This window comes from Columba livia, chromosome 1, assembly GCF_036013475.1.
Source record: "Columba livia isolate bColLiv1 breed racing homer chromosome 1, bColLiv1.pat.W.v2, whole genome shotgun sequence".
NCBI lineage: Eukaryota > Metazoa > Chordata > Aves > Columbiformes > Columbidae > Columba > Columba livia.
In genome coordinates, this window is record NC_088602.1 from 107542562 (window position 1) to 107567549 (window position 24988).

Genomic DNA, 24988 nt, shown 5'->3' on the forward strand with positions numbered 1-24988 from the left:
TCGGTTCGGCACGGCTCCGCTCCGCCGTGCGCGGCTGCTGCCTCCCGCTGGGCCGGGCACGCCTCACTGCCCCCACCCCCGGGGCCCAGCCTAGCCTAGCCTAGCCCGGCTCGGCTCGGCTCAGCAAGTCGCCCCGCTCCGCCTGGCGGCCCGGCGCAGCACCTGCGGGCGGTGAAGGCCGCGGCGGCAGCAGACCCGCCCGGCCCTGGCGCGCGCAGGCGCCATCAGGCGGGCAGGTACGGCCTGGGCGCCATGTTGTGAGCGGAAGCCGGGCCCGAGCGGCGGGCCGGGGGGAGGGCGGAAGCGCGGCCCCGCCTGGCAGCGGGGAGGGGGCGGGAGGAGGGACGGACGGACGGCGGTAGCGGGCAGCAGTCGCCGCTAGAGCCAGCCGGAGTGTCCCGCGTCCTTCGGAGGGCTCACTGTCTGCCTCGCCTCCCCCGCCTCGCCGCCGGGGTGCGGGAAAGCGGAGAGCGGAGGCTGCGGGAGCCGGGCGGGGAAGATGCCCCTGGCGCAGCTGGCGGACCCGTGGCAGAAGATGGCTGTGGAGAGCACGGCCGAGAGCAGCTCCGAGGTACGGGGCGAGCGGGGGGGTGCTGCGGGGAAAGTTGTGAAGAGGCGGCGGGACCCGGGCTCCCAGCGGCGGCGCCGCTCAAGGGACGGGCAGAGTTTCCCTTCGCGGGGGGGAGGCGGGAGGAGCCGGGGGACAGTGGCCCGGCGCGGGAACGGGGCGCTGCGGGGCGCCGAGCCCCCGGGCCGCTCGGGGTGAGCGTTGGCGCCTGCCGGCCGGCCCCGACGCGCCGCTTCCTCTCGGGGGCACTGACTCACGGCCGGGACCGGCCGGGACTCCCCCGCGCCGGGACTCGGGGCGTGTTTCACGGGACAGGGCTGCTCCCGGCTCGCTCCCTCCCCTTCCGCCCCCTTCTCCGGGAGGGAGTAACCTGCTTCTGCGGCGGCCGAGTCGGGCGCTTTTGTTCCAGCGCGGTGTCTGGTTACTGTCACGGCGAGTTTTCCTTCCCGGGGCGGCCCCGCCGCCTCTGCCAGCACGGCCCGGGGGGGCCGGGGCCTGCCCTCACCTTGCCCGGTGCCCTCGCTTTGCCGCGGCTCTCCCCACGGTGGCCAAGGGCCATCCCCGCCCGGCTACCGCTGTTCCCTTATCTAAGCGCGATGGGGTTGTCTCTGCAGTTTCGCAAGCGTTTGGGAAACCGCAGGGACGTTTCGCATGGGTGAAGCTGTGTGCTTGGCGGCGTTTCTGGGAACATCCCTGGGATGGAGAGCAGTGTGGTTTCCCGCTGTCGGTAGCGGGGAGTTCGTGTTATGCTGCTGCCCATGTTAGGCAAGACGCGTGTCAGCTTTCTTAGGCTGAGATAATGAGGAGGGTGGCTGGAAATTAGATTCACCGAGGCCGTAGATGCCTTCAGTTACTTTCATTTTTTCCTACAGTGTACTACTGTGTTGGTTTGGATCTATGTAAATACTACACCTACACAGTCAGTTGTGTTTGCTCCGTGATTCCCTCGTAGCCCACAATGTATATGCTAGTTTGCGACCAGACTCCCATCTGAAAAGAAGTAGCTTCCTCTGACAGTGCAGCTTCTACCTGAATCTGCTCCAGCTGATATGCAGCCAGGCTGCTTCAAGTGATGCTGAATATGAATGGTATGGACTCAGGCCAGTTTACAACAATTATTCACAAGGTTAGGACTTATTCCTAAGTGAGTGGAGCAAAGAGGAACTGATGCAAAGTTTCTGCAGTATCATATGTATCTGTCCGTTTAATATTTGTCTTGTCTTCTTTCTCCTTAAAGTGACTGCAATTTTGATCTGACAGGCAGATCTGTCTTAAATTCTTGCCAGTTACTGTAGTTGCTTTTAGATTCTTGCCAGTTATTTCTAAAGTGGCGATCTTAGATGAGGGTTTTTTGTTTGTTTGTTTATTTGTTTTTTATGGAGAGTAACTACAGTAGTAGTGTGATGCTTGAGGGCAGAGGAGAAGTTGGTGGGGAGATGTTTCTGCAAGACCACTTAGACTGATGATTTAGAGAAGATCTCTTTACTGTTACTTTAGTATTCCATGCTCGCTACATATAGTCTATGTAACTTCACTAATGGCATATATGCTGGAAAGGTAGCAAAAGAAATTACATGATTTGGAATGTGTGTGTGTGTGCACAGTTGATTTTACTTTATTTGTTTTAGGGTATTTCTAAGTTATTTGTTTTTAAACTGCTGTCATAAACTTCTTGAAACAAGTGTATTTTACCTCTTACTAAAAAAATAATTAAACACTTACACTGGCATAAGTCTACAACAGTTTATCACCAAAAAATCTTCTAGGACTGCTAATAAAACATGAAACAGCAATGAACTGACAAGTTTGCACTCTAAGGCCCTAGTCTAGAATAAACATTCCGTTCTTGAAAAGACCAGACTGCACCTGTAAAAGCTTCTCAGGTGACCCTTAAAAGGTAAACTGAGAAACATTGCTTACCTGAAATGAGTTGTTAACTTATCTATTTTCACTAAAATATCTTTTCTTTAAGTCAAACACATAAACAAATGACCTAAATACATAACTTATATTTTAAATTTTTCATGAGTTGTGTTTTTCTGTAGCATAGCAATATACTAATACCAAACCCTATCCTGCAATAGTATCCTTGAGCAAAGTTGGTTTTAACTGGATTAGTTTTTCATTTGTTTCCACTTGCAGTCCTGCATTTGGTTTTATACTGGTACTACTGAGGAGGTGATTTGCTGTGATGTGTGAGCAAATTTAGTAGGAGGAATAGAATACCTTTACATTAGAATACCATTACATTGGAATACAGTATAGTTAATAAGCATGTGTTTGTTTTTCATGGTAAGAATGTTCCTGTTGTTTCAAGTTGTCTGCTTTCAAGAAAATGAAGTATTGATGATTTGAGTTTGTATGTGAATGCCTAAATAACTAGCCTGATCCTTTGATGTGTACTCCCAGCAGTGCATATTAATGTCGACTGGAGCAGCGAATAGTTATAGCAGTGAAATTTTGGACACCAGTATGTTGAAAGAGATGGCCGTCATAAGGAGATACCATTTGTTAAGACTTTCTGGGAAGCATTTGTGCCATCTATCTTTAGGAGTTTTAATTTAGGTGCTCTAAATTGGCTGTGGAGAAAGTTCAGTTTTTTCCACTGCTCATGATCACCTGTTTAGGTGTCAAAATAGATGGTATGAACCCCTCTTTGCAGAATTCCTTGGTTTATCTTCTGTATCCGGAATTATTTGAACCTTGCATGAGACAAGAGGTGCTAGCATTTAAAGGTCATGATAATGCTTTAGAGAATCTGGTATAATGTAATTTTTGCTTTGTAATTTAATTCTGATGTCCATATGACAATCTCTGTCAATGAACACCTTTGATGTGCAATCTGAAATTTATCAGGTGTCTTGCCACCTGTAGCCATGAAGCTATGGTTGTGATTGTCTTTACATTCTGTACCAGTCTGTGTAATCAGTGTTGTACTTAGGTTCCACAGGCACAAAGGCTCTATTTACAGTCATTTCTGGTGTGGCCCACACAGGTAAACAATTCAAAGCCAAAATGGAATCACCCAAATGGGCAGGTCTGTGTGGATTTTGATGACTATCTGTCATCTTTCCATTATAGGCAGAATTATCTCCAGCAGTCGGCTATCACTTCTCAAACCGATCTGCTGTCAGTACAGTGCATTCTGAAGTCTGGGTTTTTCGCAGATTTGTGGAGTGACATTATCTTACAATGGGTTAAAAGTGGCAATTCGCCATCTAGTTCTCATTTAAATAAATGGTTCACTCTGTATTCCATAAACTACTGTGATAGACAGATAACATGCTACGTATGTCTTGAGAAACATATCACCTGCATGAAAGATGTTTAAGTGTGCAGAATGTTTTTCATCAGCTTTTTCAGATCCTCAATGGTACAACTTCACCTTTACTGTTTCTTAGTTAACACATTCCTACTATGTCATGCTCTCAGCTGGGTGGGGTGGGAGGGAGCAGGTGCTTTACTCTGCTGAATTCAGTATCTTCATGCAGTATCATGTGTGCTCCACAGCTCTTGGTTTCCTCACGAAAGGTGTTGATTTTGACTTCTTGAAGCATTCCTTTAGGTTTTTTTATGACATCAACAGTTCTTAGCTTGTTATTGTTTTGTTCAGTATAGCATGGGTATATAATTCTCGCCACAGCTGTGACATCTAACGCAAAGCAGATATAAGCAGACTGACACATTTAAAGCCATGTCTGTTGTGTTTGGATTGGTTTTGATCTGTCATAGTAACTGCAGTTTTTTGACATTTGAAATGCTTGATTTAGATTCACAATGATACATAGACTAAGGTGAGCATTTAATTATTTCTGCACATCAAAAATATTAGCTTTATGAGTTGATTTATCCTGGCAGTGCGCAGATCTATCAACTGTAAGAACTCATTCAAGATACTGGTTTTGAGTTGTGGTTTATTGTGGTGTTTGGTTTTGGAGGGTTTTGTGTTTTGTTGTGGTGCTTTTTTTTGTTTTGAATTGGGCTTTTTTTGTTTCTTTGATTTTGTTTTGTTTTGGGTTTTTTTGTGGTGGTTGTTTTGTTTTTTGTTATTTGTTTGTTTGGATTTTTTCCACATAAAATTCATAGTCATATTCCGATAGTGAAACTTTTAAGCAGTTTTTCAGGCAACAGTAAAACCTTGTAATATTTTTTTCATTCTTGGTGACTTTCAAGGGAATAATTTAATCAGTAAAACCCAGTAAGTTAGAATATCTTAAGGGAATTTTTAAATTTAGACAAGCTGAAGTGTTTGATTACTGCCAGCATTGTGCTATATGCTTGCATACGTGATACTGTGCTACTTATTCTCTCCTTAGTCTCTGAAATAAGGTTAAACGCCTCATGTATTGGAAACGGAGAAAAAAGTCCTGTGTAGCAGATGGGAAAATGAGGTTCAACAGCTTAGTGAGTTCATGTAGCATAATTCATGGGGTCTGTTCTAGAGCTAGGAGGTGAACTCTGATTTTGAGGGACCTACTCCAGTGGCTCAACCACAAATTTAACTGCTAGCTCATTCTTATCACTAACAGTTACCATATGTTCTCTTTGATGTAAGGAACCCCCTGTGGTATGCCTAATGCTCTACTTGACTCTTTTTGAAGGAAATGTGCTGCCTTGAAAAAAAAAAAAAAAGTGAAGCAATCAATTGTGTAAAAAGTAGCACGTCTTCTAAATACATTATTATTACCTAGGTCTGTTTTCTGACACAATTTCTAAGGCTTCATTTAACTAAATTAATTACATTTCCATTTAAGATTTAATTTCAAGCATTAATTTATTGGAACATGCTTATGTTCCATACAGAAGTTGTGGAGAAATGGTGTTTTATTGTGATTTTAAATGTCCAACAAAACACAGCTTGGAAAAATAAAATCTTCTTTGTCCTGCAGGCTTAAAAGGTGGTAGTTTCAGCCTGTAATCAGATCATGTTTAATATTATTTGTATTATTCCTTACAAAACATGGTTGCCAAAATTAGCTACTGTTAGAACTTACTTTTTTTTTTTTTTTTTCACTTAAAAGAAAGCCTTTCTCCTTCTGTCTTCCAGCAGTTGACATTTGTTGTGTAGTCACATTGGAAATCCTGAATCTTAGGAAATGGCGAAGTTGTTCCATAGCTTAGTCTCTCAGAAGAATTTATTAAAATAGCTAAATTATAATAAACGAGTACTGCTTTGGTTGACTTCAGTATTAAATTTCAACCTTTGTCATTTATCATGCGAAGAGATTCTAAGAAACCAACTGATGTCTGAAAACCTGTGTCTGCATTGTGAGGAACCGCAGCCTTGCCGGGCCCCTTGGCTGCCCCTGACTCCTGGGGCAAGGACCTGGCACATTCTCCCATGCATGTGCCCTGGTCCCTTTGGGAAGGAGCCCAGCCCAGTGCAGGGCGTTAGGATGGGCCTGGGACTGCAGAAGGCAGTGAAAGTGAAGTGTGTACCCCTACCTTCTGCAAATGCAGCCTTGGTAATAAGATTTGTATGCTGTCAGGTGCTGGAGTCACTCTTAAGATGATGTGTGCGAGCCAAGAAGGAATTTTTTTTCACATATGCAGCAGTGATTTGATATATTGAAGTGAGCGATTTCTACATGTATGTGTCGTCTTCCTTTTGGAGTAAATGAAGGGGGAATAGATGATGTATTTGAAGGGGTTTTTTTAGTTGGTGTTTTTGTTGCTGTTATTTTGTTGGGGTTTTTGGTTGTTTTTTGTTTTGTTTTTACTGAAGCTGTTGAATTTGTGTGTAAAGTGTAATAATTTCACTTCCCTGTTTTGTTTTGTTTGTTTGTTTTTTCCTGAACAAATGAACATACATGATTTGGAGCTTGTATTAGCTGCAAAAAGGGGTTGGCCTGGACAAAGATTTAACGATACTGTGTGTTTGGCATTTTGGCTAATGCCTTGGCACTTTTCTGACTTTAAACTGAGTTAATTCAGAGGATTAAACTTACTGAGAACTGTAAACTCTTTTTTTTAAGTTTCCTTTTCTGACCTGTCTTGGCACAGAGCTGGACATATGCCAGTGCCAAGGAAACCACTGCAGTGGAGGAAAGGGAACTGCTTTTCTGTATTGTTAAACTATACTGGGTCATAGCAGATAAGAAAGTGATAGTGTAAAGTAGGTAGAGTTTACAAAATCACATGGTTAAATTTGCCCAAGTATCCCAGCTTAAGGAAATAATGGCTTTGTACCTAAATGATCTGCATGTTAGTGGCCAATATTTGAGGTTGATTATCTACAGAAAAGGCAAGTTTCAATTTCTTGCTGTTTCTTTTAATACTCAGCAAAGGTAGAAGTCAGTCACCTTAGTCAAGTTTAGAATAAATTATATGCAATTGATGGAGCTTGAAGTAACAAAGTTGTATATAAAATAAATATTTGTAGTAATTTTAAGTTTCATGGAAATAAAGGCTCCTGTCTTTAGGGTTTTGTTCGTTTGTTTTTGATTTTGTTTTTTTTTTAATTAAGGACTTTTTAATACTTGCATGTACTATTTTTAACATAGTATATGCAAGATGTATATCTGCTATGAGAGAACACAGAATCACAGAATGTTAGGGATTGAAAGTTAAGGAAGTCTAAAATGATAGCTCATTTCTGCCACTTGCATGTAATAAATTGTAATCAGATTAGGATTTAGGTAAGTGCTTTGGATCAGTGTGGCTTCACAGCTCAGGAGTTAGGGCATAAGTCATTAATTCACATCCTCATAAAGCCTGGTATTTTAGTTAAGCACTGGAATACATTCCGAAAGCTCCATTACTGAAGATTTAAGAAGGGGTTAGACATAAACTTCTTGTGAGCAACATTGCAGGATTAGCTGGTCATGCCTTGGTGTACTGACATAGACTGGATGACCTCTCAAGGTCCCCTCAGTCTATTTTCAACTATTTTTCTAAGGACCTACGATTTTTTTTCCTCGAAGTAGCTCATTGCTGTTTAGAATAGCAAGTTTGAACGTGTACAGTTCAGAAAGCTTTTATTGAATGTAGTTCCATGCAGCACCTTGGCATTGCTAACAGCAAATTTGTTACGAATGTTCAGTAGGAAAACTGTAGTCTCTGCTGCTTTGAAACAAGCCAGCAGCATTGTTACAGTTTTACTCAATTCAAGGATCACAGGGTTCTTGAGCTTTATCTGCCAGTTGAGAGTACCTTGAAAATACCAGAGTGTAAGTGCTCTGATCTACATATGCCCAGTGTTTTAATGATTAAATAATAAATAATACTTCAAGTTCTTGTGTGTTTTGAATTACTTATTTTTGGATCCTAAACTTTTTCAGAAGGCTTAAATGGGGGGGGAGGCATAGAATCTGTTAAACCCTATAATTGTGTTTAAAAGTTATTGGATAAGTCTGGAAGTTTTGGTAGCTGAAAACTAGGAATTAGTTGGGAGAAGTTTCAGACTTACCCAGGTAATTTATTTAAATTATAATTCTAAAGCATAGTTAAATCATCACCTGTGTTAGTCATTGGCATGTTACAGCTTCTAGATGATGATTTTTAAATGGCATGATTCAGACATCTTATCTTGTCTGCTTATTTATGTATTCAAAACATCATCCTGTATTGATACATAGTTCATAATTCTTGATTTGTCCAATTATTAAGTGTAAGAATATAACAGTTTTTTAAATTATATTTTAGTTGGGGGGTATGGTTCTCCTAAAAAGTACCAATTACATGGAAAGCTCAATAGTTATATAACATACTGAACTCTATTAGTAATGTCAAGACTGGTTACTAACTTAAATTCTCAAGCCCAGTATTAATATTTAGGAAATTTTGAGGCTAATGGCAGAAGAATTATACCAAAAGCTGTAACTGGTATCAATTTCATGAGGGGTTTTAAAATAACTGACAAACATAGTCAGCTAACAAAGTTAAAATAGTTGGCAGAGAGGCTACTTAGACATCCCAAAATAGTCTAGCAATAGTCTAAACACAAGGCAGAGATGGTCTGGGGGAGGAAGAAGATATATGGTAGTATCTAATGTTGAAGAAGCTTTGGAGAAAAACTTATGGCCTTCAAAAAAACAATGTCTGTTAAGACTGTAGGAAAGAGCATAAAGTTCAGGGGGGTAAGTCCAAATTAGCAGAACTTTGGTTTGTAAATCAAATGTGAGAATGCAGATACTAAACTAAATCTAGAAACTTCAAGTGTATACTGTCTGTAATATCATTGATGAAACTGATATGGAAAATAGGAAAAAGTGAGCACTACAGGAAACATAATTGAGATGTTAATTGGACAAATCATTAGTATGGTTTAGATAGTTGTAAAAAATAGTTATGGGAATGATGGATACCTAAAATTATTATTAACGTAAGATACTCTGCACTGAATTGGTACATTCAGATTGCTGTTACAGATGCTAGATGGTGTATTTTACATACAAGTTCATCCATGTGAGCCCAGTGCTGAATCAGAAGGATGGATGGGAACAGCATTAGGTTTATTGTGCCCAAGATACTACAGTTTTGCCAGACTTCTGAGGTGAATTGGATCTCTTGCAGTACACTTTGGAACCATAATTTAAAAAAAAAAGGTGACATGAAGACTGCAGATCAATATGTATTTGTAGTGTGTAGAGTGCAGGATATTCCCTGCTTCACAAAAAAGTGGTTAATTGGTTGTGTGTGGGACGTGCACTGCATTTCTTGATGTACTCCTTTCTTAGAAAGGATTTAGTGTTACTAGATTTTTCTCTATACCAGTACCCTTGTATATGCCAGTACTTGCTACCTCTTGGTCCCTTCCAGTGCAGTGATTTATGGGTGTGCATTACTGGTCAAGAAGTGGAACTGTATTTTTGCTAGGAAAATCCAGTGCTTGATTATGCACTAAGAGTTTTGCAGGTTTAGTCCTGTAATTTTTGATTGCTAGGAATACTGGTGGTTGATTTCCTGTTATGTCATTGATTGTCTTTCGTGTCAGAGGTTCTGTTGGTTCATATGGGGGACATTCATGTTCCAACAGCCTGCTGCAGATTCCCTGATGTTTGTCTGCTTTATGCTCAGTTAGGGAGCCTGTAGGATCTCTTTTGTGTTCCTGTCCATGTGCCTTCAGGAAAATTGCTGGAACCCAACTGTGTTTACGTATTCATTTCTACCAATTTAGTGAAATATGGCAACTGGTTTAAAAGGTTTTGGGAGTGAAATTTGTGGCTAACTTAACATCACAGTTTCCACTGGATAACAGAATTTGAGTTAATTGGAAGAGCATTTTGTTATGAGGGATATGCGCATTCCTTTCATGGCATGAATTGATTGCAATTGCTAATATGTTTAGGTCTGAGTAGGAGCTTTCTGTGGACATTTCTGTGATATTTTTTTTTTTTTTTCCCCCTCCTTAAGAGTTCTCTTGTGCCATCGCCTGAAATATGTTGTACTTTTGAAGCCAGAATATTGGAAATTACCAGATCTTTGATCTGTTCTGCTTGCTTAGCATCCCACCACAGGAGGAGTGCAGCTGAAGAATAACCAAGGTCTAGAGTCTGCCTTTTGAATTAGACCAACCTGTACACGTGACAGATACAGTCAACCTTCTCCTCTTCTGTATTCGTTTGACTACTAGTTATGTCATGGAGAGATGCCCTTCATTCTAGTTAAATACTAGAGCAAGTCTAAGACCAGCAAAATGGAACCTATTTAATTCACTCACCTCTTAAGCATGCTGCTGACCTCCTCACAACACAGTCATTTAAATATTGCCACTTCCAGTAGGGACCTTTTGGCTTTATGTTTTAACTCATAAGAAAGGCAGTATGCTTTGTAGACTTTCTGAACGCACAGCTGCTTTCCATTTAAAACTATCATATACCAGCAAACCATAAATCATATATACATATACTTCTTTACCTTACATGGCTCAGACTGTTATGAGAAAAACTGGTTCTACCATCCAGTGATTCCTTTAGCATAATCATTGCTTGGGTAGACCTATTTAAAAAGATCTTGCTAATCCAGTGATCTGGCTCAGACTTGACCGCATGGCACACACACTGATTTCTCGAGTTCATTCTAATAAGTGTGTAGTGACTGTATTGCTTGAATTCAACTGAAAAGCAACTGAAGGCAATGCAGGATTGCACAGAAAAACTAGATTGTACAAAACAATTAATTCATTATGCAAAAGTTTGCTGTGTTTTTTCTGGTAGACTGATAAAATGTTGAAAAAGTCAATGAAGTTAAAGATTAGAGCCTTTTTTAAAATAGCGGTTGATTTTGCCTTTTTGTCTTCAAAGAGAGGCTTCTCTCAAGTCTCTGATAGTGTGTTCCACTTTCAACTATGTTTCAGTTGGCTTAAAATAGTAAGCATGAGATATTAAAGTTTACTGTATAGTAAATTATTACTTAACCAGCAGTTAATGCACATTATTATTCAGTGTTGTAGCACAAAATAGTATTTCTGAAAATCTGCATGTGGAGTCAGTTTAGAGCACATGCCTTTAATACACAAGTTGCCTTATTCTAGGCCCCAGAGTTTAGCTGTCATTAGTTGTTAGGACATTGTAGACTCCTCCTTTCCATCTCAAGTCAGTTGTCTTATTTTTTCTACTGTTCTTCTCATTTGTTCACATTGACAAGATACTTTGGAAACTATCTTGTAGCATGAACAGTATATAGAGATGTGTAGCTAAAATACAAATGTTAATTTAATTTAAATACATGCCATAGATTTGAGAAAAGGGAAAGTATGTGAACTGTGGCCTTGATGGTAATGATGTGTGTATACACAATATCCTTCTTTGAGAACAGGCTTTATTAAAAACACTCATTTCTGTTACTTAGCTAAGCTGGTATTTTCATGGTGGTTTATTTCAACTTTTTATGTGTCTTAAGGAAGAATAGTACAATATTCACTGTTTGTACATTAGTACGTAAGTAAAAGATGCTACAGTGAGAGGAATTTAGGCTTTTTGGACCATCATCTTGACAAATTACCCTTAGCTGTACAACTGGAAGTTGTGATGCTGACTACTCTTAACTGAGCTCGTGAAAATTATATTCACTTCTGTAGTAATGTATAACATGTGAAGCTGATTTCTTACTAGTCCTCCCTCATGGAAAGATGACTTCTAGAGTAAGCTGGAGTCATATTAGAAGTCTCTAGTATCTTCCTGAAGCTAGCTGAGAAAATGGCAGTTACCATGTGCCAGAACTCTGCACTAGATAGACTATCAGAAGCTGAACCTTCTTGCTCTCCTTACCCCCTTTTAAAAAAAAAAAAAGCCTGTGTCATCTTTGGACGTTCCATAATTCTCATGACTTAGCTTTATCCAGCTGCATCTTTTAGCAAAATATGCTCAGGAGAAAACTTAGTAGAGAGCTGGTAGTCATTTGAGATTGAACATTCAGTGTGTTTGCAATATTTGAAAATTGAATTCATAAATTCTTAGAATTTAATCTGTCACTTCATACAGAAGATTTTCCTCTAACTATGTGCAAGCTGGAAGACTAATCAGAAGTTTTTACAGAAAAATGCAAGGAAGGTTATACGTATGAAGTGTGCTGAAAAGCTGAGCTGTGGGAAGGAAGGTGTATATCGAAGCTAAAATCTCTGAATCTCTGAGCAGCTTTTCTTAGCTTTATAACAACTAGAAAATACCTATCCAGAGAGGCATGTGACTTTATCTTAAGTAAATTCAGTTCTAAAAAAATAGATTAATTAGGCCTTGTATTCTCTAGGGAAACAATGCATAAATGAACTTAAATTATTCCTCCAGTGCTAATGGAAAATATAACAATTTTTAATAGTTTTTCATTTGTTTCTAAAATCATATTGAATTGCTGTTTAGGAGCAAACTAAGAGTTAATGCTCCAGGTGATATCTCATATTATAACTTAGGAAATACGTATTTTTCCATACAATTTGTTAATATTCATGCTTGTTGTGTAAGCAAGGTCATTCTCAGTCTTTCTGACAAAAATGTCTCTTAGAGATTCTCCTGTTTTCATTGATGAGGAAAATAAAGCATTTGTTGACCAACAAGGTATTTAAGCTTTTTAAAAATCTGTGTGTCTAAATGTCACATTTAAAAGCCTATTTTTGTATGGCTTTTCAGAATGGTCCTGAGAAGAGTACAGAAAGTAGTAAATGCTGGATAAGAAAATAAGCATTGCATTCATAGTTTTCCTACGGCTATACTGTAGTTCTAAAGGTTCTTGAAGTAGTCATGGCAGAGTAAGGACTGAGTGTTTCTACATAAGGTCTTGCTCTTAGAAAGAACCTGTTCATCTGTTCTTTGTTGTGGCTTTTTGCTGTTCAGTCTTCATCAGGTTTAATTCTTTTGCAGAAGTCGTAGTAGTGGAAAATAATGTCTAGCTGTGTAGCAGTAAGGATTCTAATGCCAGATTGTTTTATGTATTTCTTACCGTGACATCAGGTTTGATAATACACAAGGATCAAAGTGAGAGTGATATTGTGTGCTAGCAATATGCCATCTTCTGTGTTTACTTTCTATTTTTTTTTTAATAGAACATGGAGAAGAGAACATTTGACCCTGTACAGTAGCATACCATGAAAGCGCATCTGCAATATATTTATTTCTGTACTCATATTCAGCATTTCTAGTAACTTGCTGTGTCTGTTTTTACAGAATGGACAGCAAATTGTGGATGAACCTATGGGAGAAGATGATATCAACCCACAAACTGTGAGTAAATGATGGTTGTTAAAAAGATAGATAATACAATATTGTAGCATACTGATATTTAATTTACAGGTGGTTTGCTACTAACGTTTTGTTGTTTAGGTTTGCTTGACATGAGGTGCAATCTAGGATCCTTATATTTTTGAGACATTCTCTCTCACTGGCCATCTTGTCTGGTTCAGTATTCTACTGTTTCTTCTGATTAAGTTTTATTCTTTCCCTAGTATTTCTGGATGATATAGGCTCTCCCTAGTATTTTTAGTATGAGGAATGCTTTCCTGTGGAAAGCACAAAGCTGAATATGGTAGAAGTTACAATTGGGTTGAGGAGTGAGAAAGTTTGGTAGTAAGATGTGGCTAGTTAGAGCATTCCTGAATGGGGAGGCTGAGCTCCTGTTTTCTTAGCAACCTTAAAAACATGTAGTTCTTTTTTACTGTCCACTTTTCTTAGTGCCAATGAGGAAAGTGCTTCCATTGACTGCTGTTAGTCTCATCAGTGCATAGGTGAAAATATTTTACATCTGTGAGTTCCAGAAGTACGCTTTATTAATAGTTAAGGTTTCAGTTTTGTCATGTCAAAACAACGGATTGTCTCATGGTTAAATTCCACACAGATTCGGTTACAGACACATGTGCGCGTACTGTATGAAATAGAATTCTTTCACCCTGGCAGTGTACACCTTTGCTTTCCCCCTTCTAGTTTGATATGCAAGGTGTAACAGCAGTCATCACCTTTGTTTTTCCATACTGTAATAAGACTTCTTGCCAGTATCTGTCTGTGTCTTTTTGTTGTTAGCGTTCGTCATTTCATATTTTCCATATTGACCTGTGTAAAACTAGATTGTTTGCTTAATAAATCTTCATTAGCCTGAAAGATTCTTTCTCTGCCCTTTCTCCATAAAATCAAGATACAAAGTTTTAGGTCCTCTTCTTGGGCTTCTAGTAGAAAAGTTCAGATGTGTCACATTGGTGTACTTTCAGTAATAGTAAAGCTAGTCCACTGAGGCCCAGGGGTTTCTTAAGTCTTTCCTCTGTTGTTGTGGATTCCAGCTTTCATCTTGTGATTTTAATCTGGCTAAGTTGGAGTGGAAGAGAACTTCTATACATTGGTTCAGAGCTGACAAGGCATGGGGCTCCAAAAATGTTTGCATGGGGATACTCAAAGATGGTAGCTGTATCAATTTAGGTGGTGACTTAAGACCCCTTCTCTGCCTCAGGTAAGATGCTGAATGCTGAAACATGCTTAGTGAAATTTTCATAGTAATAGAATAGCCGAAGGCAGCGGCTGAAGTATTAATGTAGATGTTGAGTTTTTGCTGTAAATCAGATCTGGACAGTAAACATTAGAGAGCTCTGAACTAATGCATTGTAAAGCACATGTAGGAGTAGAGTGATCACTCAGAGCTCAAACTAGCAAGTGACCACGAAAAAACACCCCAGATATCTATTCCTTTTTTTCTTTCTTCCCCATAACTTGTTGGTTTGGTTTGGTTTGATTTCAGCTATCTGTATATTCTAAAAGATCATAGCTTATACTCCTGCCTGCTTCTGGTAGTCTATCTGGGGTGAACCAGTACTGTGAACCTGTAGTTTCCATTGCTCTTGTTACTGAGAGGCCTTAATCAAAGTAATTCTTAACCTGGGTTTCTTGAAAATAGAGGTTGCTGCTAAAGAGAAGATCAAAGTCAGGAAAGTTCATTGGTGATTTGAGTAAGTTCCTTATCTTCATGTTGACCTTACAGTTTACAAAATTTTATAATGTGAAGACACCAGTGAATTCAAGTTACTTATTGCAGTGCCTGTGACTTTCACTCAGATACCATGGCAGCTTTAGTGTTTACTTGTAGTTTTGTCAGAGAGTAGTAACTGACTTATGCTAGGCCTGGTGATAGATGACCTTACCAATAAAACACAATTTTTGGAACTCTGTGTTTGGTTGGAGTTCAGGGTTCATATGTTGGTATTGCATATTGTGCAGACTTTAGCTTGTGATGAGGTGGTCAAAGCTGTTTCCATCTATGCAGCATGGATATAATTGCAACGCCATAGCAGTCATGGAGAGAGCCAGTTTAGATAATGAGTGGAGTTGCCTTTACCGTGCTTGTCTTCAAACTTACCGGTAATAGATGTAGCTCTTAAGCTGACGTGAAGAAGAGATTAAAAGCTTGTACTACATAACGGCTTTTGGTTGCTCCTCCTACCGTACAGGGCTCTGCTGTCTTTAAGACAGGGTGAAGAAACCAAGTGCTGACAGATGACTCTAAAGTAGTGCAGTGTAAAAGAGTAAGAAAGGAACAATATTCGTGTGGTTAGAAGGCAACACCAGGAGGAGATAACACACACTACAATGCTTACTTGAATTCTTGTTTGAACTAGAACACTTCTTTTGGGCAAGGTGTTCACAGTTCATTTGTTAATTTATTCTGACTAGTGCCAGTGCTTGATGATGATTTCTGTGTTTTGAGTTTGTAACTTCACGTTCCTCCTATGAACTTTTTTGGTTTTTATCTGCTACAATTATATTTATCTATTGTATTAGGTTTACATGACAAGGTTTTGGTGGGGGCGGGGGCTGGCCCACCATGTGAGATAAAACCAGTTCTTCACAGGTCCAAAATGGACGTGCCACTGGCCAAAGCTGAGCCCATCAGTGAGGAAGGTTAGTGAGAGTGGCTGGGTGGGTATTTGACAGGCATCCAAGGTTAACCCACCACAACTATGAAATTTCTCTTTCAGGATGATAACTGCAGAATTACTTACAAGTGGTTTTCTATACTTTCTTCAGACATTTTCAAACTGCTGCTTTTTTGACAAACTACCTGTTTCAACACAATATTATAGAATCATTTAGGTTGGAAATGACATCTAAGATCATTAAGTCCAACTGTTAACATAACATTGCCAAGTCTACCACTAAACCGTGTCCCTAAGAGCCTCATCTACGAGTCTTAAATTCCTCCAGGGATGGTGATTTTGTCACTTCCCTGGGCAGCCTGTTCCAATGCCTGACAACCCTTTCCATGAAGAAATTTTTTCTAATATCCAATCTGAACCTTCCCTGGCACAATTTGAGGCCATTTCCTCCCATCTTCTTGCTTGGGAGAAGAGACCAACACCCTCCATGCTGCAGCCTCCTTTCAGGTAGTTGCAGAGAGCGATCAGGTCTCCCCTCAGCCTCCTTTTCTCCAGGTTGAACAGCCCCAGTTCCCTCAGCCGCTCCTCATCAGACTTGTGCTCCAGACTCCTCACCAGCTTTGTTGCCTTTCTCTGAACTCCCTCCAGCACCTCGGTGTTTTTCCTGTAGTGAGGGGACCAAAGCTGAACACAGTATCTAAGGTGTGGCCTCACCAGAGCTGAGTACAGGGGGATGATCACTTTGCTAGTCCTGCTGGCCACACTGTCTCAGATACAAGCCAGGACGCTGTTGGCCTTCTTTGGAAACCTGGGCACCCTTTGGGCTCATGTTCAGCCAACTGTTGATCAACACCCACAGGTCCTTTTCCACCAGGCAGCTTTCCAGCCACTCTTCCCTGAGCCTGTAGCACTGCCTGGGGTTGTTGTGACCCAAGCATAGGACCCGGCACTTGGCCTTGTTAAACCTCATACAGCTGACCTTGGCCCGTTTATCCAGCCAGTCCAGATCACTCTGCGGAGCCTTCCTACCCTCCAGCAGATCAATGTTCCCACTCAACTTGGTGTCTTCTGCAAACTTACTAAGGGTACACTCAATCCCCTCATCCAGATCACTGATAAAGAGATTAAACAGAACTGGCCCCGGTACTGAGCCCTGGCGAACGCCACTCATGACAAGCTGGATTTGGCTCCATTCACCACAACTATTTGGCCCTTTACCCAGGAAGAGTGTGCCTGTCCAAGCCATGAGCTGCCAGCTTCTCTAGGAGAATGCTATGGGAAACAGTGGCAAAGACATCATTAAAGTCTGAGTAATCAAGATCCACAGCCTTTCTTTCCCTCAGCCACTGAGCGGGTCATCTTGTCACAGGAGGACATCAAGTTAGTCAAGCAGGACCTGCCTTTCTTAAACCCATGCTGACAGGGCCCGATAAGACAGTCAAAAAATTAAAATAGTTCTCTAATATTCTTTCTGTCATGCTTCAGCTACTTTGTTAAGATTGTTTTTAGCTCTTTAGTGCCTCAGTCTAGTGTTTAGTGTTTTTATTTTGCATTTATTTCTGGTTTATAGTGAGTAAAAGGTTGCCAGTGGAGATGCAAAATAATCCAGGTGTTTTACACAAAAAATTACTACAGCTACTCAGTTATAGCTGGAAGCTAGCTGGTAGCTAGCCTTTGCTGTCTGTCAGCTAATAAAATACCACTTGAGCTGGGATGTGATAGTCTTTCAGTGCTTCATATCTGTTTTGCTGCAAGATAAAGACTAATTCTAAATTACCACTGAAACTCATTTAAGTTCTCCCGTTTAACTTCACACTGAAATGAACTTTTATCAGTTTGTGGTCACTGACAATTTATGAATTTCCTCAGCTGTAACTGAGGACAGTAGAGTGAATAGGCCTAGCATGTGCTAGCACATCATGTAAGAAGACAAAATATTTTGGTAGGTGTATAAGGTATGCAGGTTCAGGATAGAGAGTTCCTGTCATTCTGTGGAGATAGATGATATTGAAAACTTGATGTACTGCATGCATGTTTGGATAGTATGCTCATTATGCAAATCAGGTAAGAACTTTAAAATAAATGTTAAAGCCTACCAGTTAAATCTACATAGGAAGTCTTTCTAGTATTCTGCATATCAAAAGATTAATTACATTTTATTCTTTTGGTCAAAAGTAAAGTTAATTGACAGGAGAGTCTGAGTTGTGTAGCATTGATTCAGACTCTCAGTAGTTTCTTTTAAGAAAAACAGGAGCTATACTGGTACCTGCCTGTTTCTGAGGAGTCCAAGATACTATATGGTTCAAAGTCTCACTCCTCCTAAGAGGAATCATTCAGTATTCTAGTTTTATTACAATTAATATATTGGTTATATCTGGCTTTATAGCTTGCTGTGAATGATTTTTGTCTGATGTATCTCATAAATTTTCTGGTTCCAGCAGGAAACAAATATAAGAACAAGTAAACAACTGGCTGAAGCTTGACCTAATGTGAATGCTTAAGTGAATGTTACTGAAAGAGGGGAAGCTATTTAAAGCCTTTTGTTTGCTACCTTTCTCACTCTTCTGCTGTCTACCGATGCTTTTTGTATCTCTTTGTCAATAGAGATTAAGTAATTTACCTGAGCAAAGTAACTGTTTTGAGCTCTTAAAATCATGATCTATGCTGTACTACTAGTTACAGCTAACCAGAAGCTACAGCTGGTCTGGCAAGTATCTTTTGTGTGTATCTGAAGAGCATGTCGCATGTTCTTTGTTCCGTTCTGTTATCTGGATTCAATTTAGCTGTTAACGCTTAGTACAACTGATGTATTACCCTTGCAGCCCACTAGCTTAAGCATAATTATTAAACATACAAAAATATTAGGTTCTAAGCATTTGTGAAAAGTTGTTTTGAGTAATTCTTTGTAAGTTGCAGAAAAACTCATTAATATTTCTTTAGGGTAACCTGCAAGGACTGAAGGTTGCTTTTTGTCAGTACAGGCGGGAGTGGAACCTATTCAGGTTCAAACTGGGATGAAAAAGTAAACCTTCTTTCTGGTGGAGGTGGTTGGGTAATATTATTTATTACACTTGACTTCTTGTATGCTTTGGTAAAACTTTTAAAAATGCTACTTTTAAATGAGAATTAAAGCATACATAGAATTAAATAGCACTAAAGCTTAAAGCAGTATATTAAAATATGCTGATCTGGATGATGAAAAAATAAATCTCAGTAGCTGTCATCCTCTTACTAAAAATATATAACTAAGATAAATAAGACTGTAGTCAGTGGGTGGTCAAAAGGTAGTGTAAGAAATGCTTTCAAAGAAAAGTCAGTAGTTAAAAATGTCGTTTTCATTTATTTTTCTCTGATAGAATGTAAATCAACTGTTTTCAATCAGGAGAGATGATAATTATGGCCTTTGTCTTGCCAATTAATGTTTTAATAGAAGAGTTTATAAGGAAAATGTGATCTTAGTAAAGGCTTAAAGATAGATTAGAAAAATATTTTGAAGCGTGTGAACAATATAGTCTCTTTGTCGCAGTACTGAAGTTGATCACTCAATTATATTTAGTAAAACATTGAGATTCTTTATTATACGTGCATGTATACTGTACAATTTACTGTGAATGTATTTACTGTGAATGTATATAACACTGGTCAGCCTGTTGGGGGTACAGGGAGGTGTCAAGAAGAGGACAGGAAAATCGCTTACCAGTTGCAGTCACAGGCAAAACATCCCCCCTATCACTCAGGCAAAATACTAAAACTGGAGTAATCTGGGGTAATCTCATTTGTTGTGCCACCATCCATGAAAATAATGAAAGATAAGAATGTTAAAATGAAGTAATTCAACAAAAAAAAGCATGTAATGAAACTGACAAATGTTTAGATTTTAAAACATTTGAGAGAGGCTTTAACTGATTTTTAGTTTCACCTCAATTTTTGATGTCATAGCATTGAACTAGTGAGATCTCTTAATTTCAAAAACTTTGCAGTTCGGCAGGTTGAAGCACTGTTTCGGGACTGCTCCAAACTTCTGTTTGATATTGCTCTTCAGGTGCTCAGTAACGGTTTACCAATTACAAGAAAAATCATTGGTATTAAGATGACTGAACATATTTCTGATTGTTTTGATGTTTGTTTTCCTTCTGCTGGCATAACCTTTGCATTTCAATTTTTTGTGTGTACATTTTTGTCAGTATTTTGCTGTAAATTCTTGGGTCTGTGGTAGAGGTTTTAAGACATAGCTAGAATTTATTAAATATTACAGATCTATTTGCTTTCACAAGTGTTCTTAGACTATTGAGTTTGAGATTTCTCATTTTTTACAGACTGATAATATCAGCTGAGACAGCTACTTGGATAGCTTATCAATAGTAAACCAGTGACAATTTAAACTTTTCATAGTTTTACTGAGAGATGAAGTATACAGTCAAGTTATTATTTCACATTGTTTACACATTCTTGAATGTGGAGTTATTGCCTGTTCATATAGAAATCAAAGCGAGGAAGCTTTCTTTACAGCCACAGCAATGCAATTGTTTTAAACCATAATATTACACAATGCAGTGTAATACCATGTACCTTGTTATGAAGTTGTAGTTTCTATTAAAGCTAGCTGATAACCTGGCCATGTAATGAAACTATCCATTGCGTAGTGGAGTGAAGGAAACAATCGAGGTCACAGTACTAAACTCAGACTTTAAGTTTGTCCATAATCCTTACATTCCTTTTAATGTATTTCACTAAATATACTTATATATTTGTACTCATATATTTAATTCTGTTTTACAATCAAATAACTTGCTGCTTGGACAAAGAAGTTTGCCAGGCAAACCATTTATGTCTCTGAAACTTAAATCTAGTTATCCCTTCTCCATGCCCCAATTTTGTTTGTAAAAAACAGAATACCTTTATTCTTTGAATGTAATGAAATTGGAAGTTCATTAGCTTCCAAAGTACTGTGCTGTATCACAGTATCACAGTATATTTGGGATTGGAAGGGACCTCAAAAGATCATCTAGTCCAATCCCCCTGCTGGAGCAGGAGCGCCTAGGTGAGGTCGCACAGGAACATGTCCAGGTGGGTTTTGAATGTCTCCAGGGAAGGGGACTCCACAACCCCCCTGGGCAGCCTGTTCCAGTGCTCTGGCACTCTCACTGAGAAGAAGTTTTTTCTCTGTGCTATAACATGGGTGAATTTTGCCAGAATCTTACAGTGAAGTGCACTTACCTTACCTGTGTAAGAATGGACTCTATGGTCTTCACATAAGAAGTTACAGCAGGCTTGTAGACAGTGCAAAACTTTTGATCAGAGATGTCGACTCTTGCATATCAAACCCACATAAAGAAGGCAATCCCTGGAATATACCTTTTCCCCAAAATGTCATCAGGTGTGGAGGATAGGTTACAACAAAGCTCGTCCGTTCATGTCTTCTCGTGGTTTTTGAAAGTGGCTTATTTTGCACTTAGTGTCTTAGGTACAGCATACTTTCTGAATCTTGGTCAGAAAACTGAATAATTTGACAGTGTAAGCAACATTAGAAGTCAAGCTGCTTACTTCTTACGTGAAAAGAAAACAGATGGTAGCCCTGAAAAGCCTGTAAACTAGCAGATGGAAACTGACACACCCCCTGATTAACAGAATATTGCTGCTTTGGGTATACAAACATATTTATTGTGAAGAGAAGTGTATTATTCAGCTTCTGGAAACTCCAAAAAGTCGCTCTCTCTTCCTCAACTATTGACCTTCATCAAATGAGGACTTCTCATTTCTTATGTGTACTCTTTTTTTTCTGGATAATTGAAAGCAATCCATACTACAGAGCTGTGTTTGGCTAGCAGCATAAAGACTTAATTTGCATTAGTACACTTCCTGGAAGATTGTCAGTCTACCTAGTTTTTTCTGGTTATGTAAAAGTGAGCATCCCAGTGTAGCGTGCATGTTTTACTCAGGAAAACCTATGAATTCCCACATGTTCTGTACCGCTTTGAGTTTTTCCAGCATCTTTTACTTCTCCTGCTCTATGTGGAGGCTGTGAGCTCTATTCTCTTTAATGCTTGGACAGCAAGTCTCATAACATTTTCTCTTATTTTTTTGTGAATTCGGAGCATCCAATTTAAAAGGAGGTGAGGATGGGAGATTAACTTGCTTTATATTTCTGTACTGGAGGAGGAGATGCATTGTACAAGTGGAGTTCTGCAATTGACTGTCACTGGTAGGCATAGCAAATTCCTGTTGTTTGGTTTTTGGGGTTTTTTTGGAGACAGTTGTGTTTCATAGTAAACATGTATAACACAAATCCTTATCAAAGACTTCAAGGTAAGGGGAGCAGTTTTTGTCCTTGTTGTCACAGACTTCCCTGTTGGGGACTGCTGCCCTCTAACCTGTCTCCTTCTCATATGAAGGAATATTTAAAAGGGCAAGCTCTCAGAGATTCTCAAAATGAATTATGTAGCATATATCTTAATGTTTCTGGTTGGCTGGTGGTGCTCTTTGGGAACCATGCAAGCTTTATTCTCCCAGAACACAAGAAATTTCTTCCACCTGCTGCAGACCCATGCCAGTTATAAGAGAACTATTGTTGTGAAGTAACCCCGCTGACCTCTGAGAACTGTGCTTTGTACTTGACTGGAAGGTCACATAAAAGGTTTGGGAGAGCAGTAGTCAATAGTTGTACAAATGTTGCAGTTGAAATGCCTTATTCCCATCACCCTTAGCAGATACAGCTTATCTGCAGCAGAATACACTCATACTCTTACAACAAAAAGATAAGAAAAGCGTTATTTAGCCACAGTATCTTTTCAGATTTCAAGAATGTTATAGTTAGTGTAAGTTTTACCACTTACTCTCCATTTCTGCTTTTAGCTCCCCTTGCTACCATAGAGTTGAGTTAGTGATTCGGAGATTCCTGATAACTCTTCTTTTAGTGCATTCATACATGTTCTTGACAAGGTAAGGCAGAGAGATTGAATGGCCTACCACTTAATTATTTAAGCTGTTTTTAAGTCTTCAAAATGTAAACAACTCTATTGCTGTTAAACTGCGATTTTTGAGACATTTCGGTTTTGAGGGGGAAGTAGCTGGGGGTTTAAAACCATTGAAGAGAGAAAAACTTCAAGAAATGTTTGTACCATTTATCAAATACTTGAAAACCTTGTGTTGCAGGAACCTCCTTGTGTTCAGGAAGTGTGTTTATCCTGAAACAAATATTCAATCTTTTTTCATGCTGTGTTACTGCTGTTGTAGTAGAGGCTGTTTCTTCCAAAAAGGCTGTAACACACTGGACTGTAAAGAGTACATTGTAATTGAGTACTCAAGGTGTAGTAATAGTTACTGAATGCCTGTGTAATCTATAATAACTGTATATATGCAGCGCATAGAATTTGAAAGATCCCTCCCTGTGGATGTAACATAAAGAAACAACCAGAGTAGTACAAGAGACCACAAAAAAAGGCACATTTTTGCTTGCAGGCTCCTGATAAAGCCAGGGTCTTTATTTCATCTCTGCATTTGGGCAAGAGGATCTTTGCTTGTAATCCAGGTTGTAAAGGCAAAGTTAGAAACCGATACTGTAAATGTCCAGGATGTGAGATATAGAGGTAGAAGCAACATGTTCTGTCACTTAAATAAATTATTTGCTTTGTCTTCTGAAGAGGAATGCAAATCTAAAAAAATTGCAGTAACCCAGATATTTGTTAGAACCCAGTCAAGGGAGGTAGCTTGGAGGGGTTTGTTTGTTTCAGTATCTTGTGCGGGAAGAAGTACAGTGTTTGGCTGTATGTTTCCTTTGGTATAGGTTCACTAAATGGAGCCACCTGGATCTGTTCATAGCTGAGTACTTGTATATGCCTTTGACTAAACGTTGTTACTTGTCTGTCTTTTTTGCTTGGGGAGAAGCATTCTTGCTCCATGTTCTAATGGAGCATGTACTGTGCAATTCAGTGTTTTTAATAAATATAAAAAAGCTGAAGATACTCTCAATATTCAGAACAGTAACTTCTTTACTAAATCTGGAGAGAGGTCAAATTAAAAACTTCATCTCTGGTTGTTCAAAGTCATTAGATTGAATTCTAATTCTTAGAAATATTTGAAGGTTTTTTAAACGTGGAAAGAAAGCTTAGGTGTTTTAGTACTTTAAGAAATGTTTCCCTCTCTACAGAGCATTATTATATTGGTGCATAAGTTAGACATTTGAACTGAGCAATCTGTCTTGACCTAACCTCTATAACATCTGTGTAGCATTTTCTATGTGCAGGATTTCAAAGGGCTATATGCAGGGTCTGTTTTGGTCCTCTAACAACTCTAGTAAATAAAATTAGTCTTTAAGCATAAGCATACCTCTTTCTCTGCATTTAACTCTAAAACGTAATCTTAAAATATTTTGTGAAATTAAGTTTAAAGTTATAAAAATAAAATAATCACATGTGGGATTTGAAATAGTTGATATTCTGCTTAACTAGTGAAATGTGGCATAGTAGCATGATTTCTGAAATAGATGTTGATCTCTTTTTGTTCTTTTCTGGTAACCAGGAATAAATTAGCATCTGCAACAGCACGTTACTATCAGACAATCTGCTTAAATTTCCTGTGCTGATCTCTACAGCATGAACAACATGAGTGCCACTGCTGCCCAGTTTTTCTTTACCGTGGGGCAAGGGAAGGGAAGGGAATCAATGTCTTTTTTTTTTTCCCCCTCCCTTCTCTCTCCCCACCCCCCAACTGTGTCTGACTTGCCTGACAGGAAATTTTCTAATTGCCGGAACAGCTGGTCACAGCAAAAACGCCAGGGTTGGTCTTCCCTGCTGGACTTATGATCGCTCAGTCAGAAAATCTAAACATCATGGTTTCTTAGTCATGTTTAAGTTTCTTTCTCTACGTGTTCGCTCAATTCAGGTGAGCATAGTTTATTATTTAAAAGAATAAGGGGAGAAGGTGGAAATTTTATTTTGATTAAACTTCTAATTCAAAGCAATTTTAGTCTTTCACTGGTTTGGAATCAGTGCTGTTTGTATACAAAACCTTTTCTATTTTCTTTAAAAAAAAAAAAAAAAATCTGGTGTGCTTGTATTTAGTAGAAGTTTCTAAGGTACCTGCTGATAATTTAGCCTTATTGGGAAAGGTTTACCTGTATGTAAATACTGTAAAAC

The 24988-nt window shown here is 39.3% G+C and overlaps 1 protein-coding gene across 4 annotated transcripts in view; it reads left to right on the top strand.

Moving 5' to 3' along the window:
• The first annotated feature begins 313 nt into the window (after positions 1-313).
• Positions 314-24988, top strand: part of RPS6KA3 (ribosomal protein S6 kinase A3) — a 77289-nt gene continuing 52614 nt past the window's right edge. The window contains exons 1-3 of one of the 4 annotated variants that reach the window (XM_065071529.1): positions 381-571; positions 13168-13224; positions 24583-24734. In XM_065071529.1, coding sequence (XP_064927601.1) covers positions 24696-24734 — 39 coding nt within the window. In that variant the 5' untranslated portion in view covers positions 381-571; positions 13168-13224; positions 24583-24695. Of the gene's footprint in view, positions 572-13167; positions 13225-24582; positions 24735-24988 lie in introns of those variants that run through there. The other 3 variants (XM_065071503.1, XM_065071513.1, XM_065071523.1) reach the window with 3 other exon arrangements.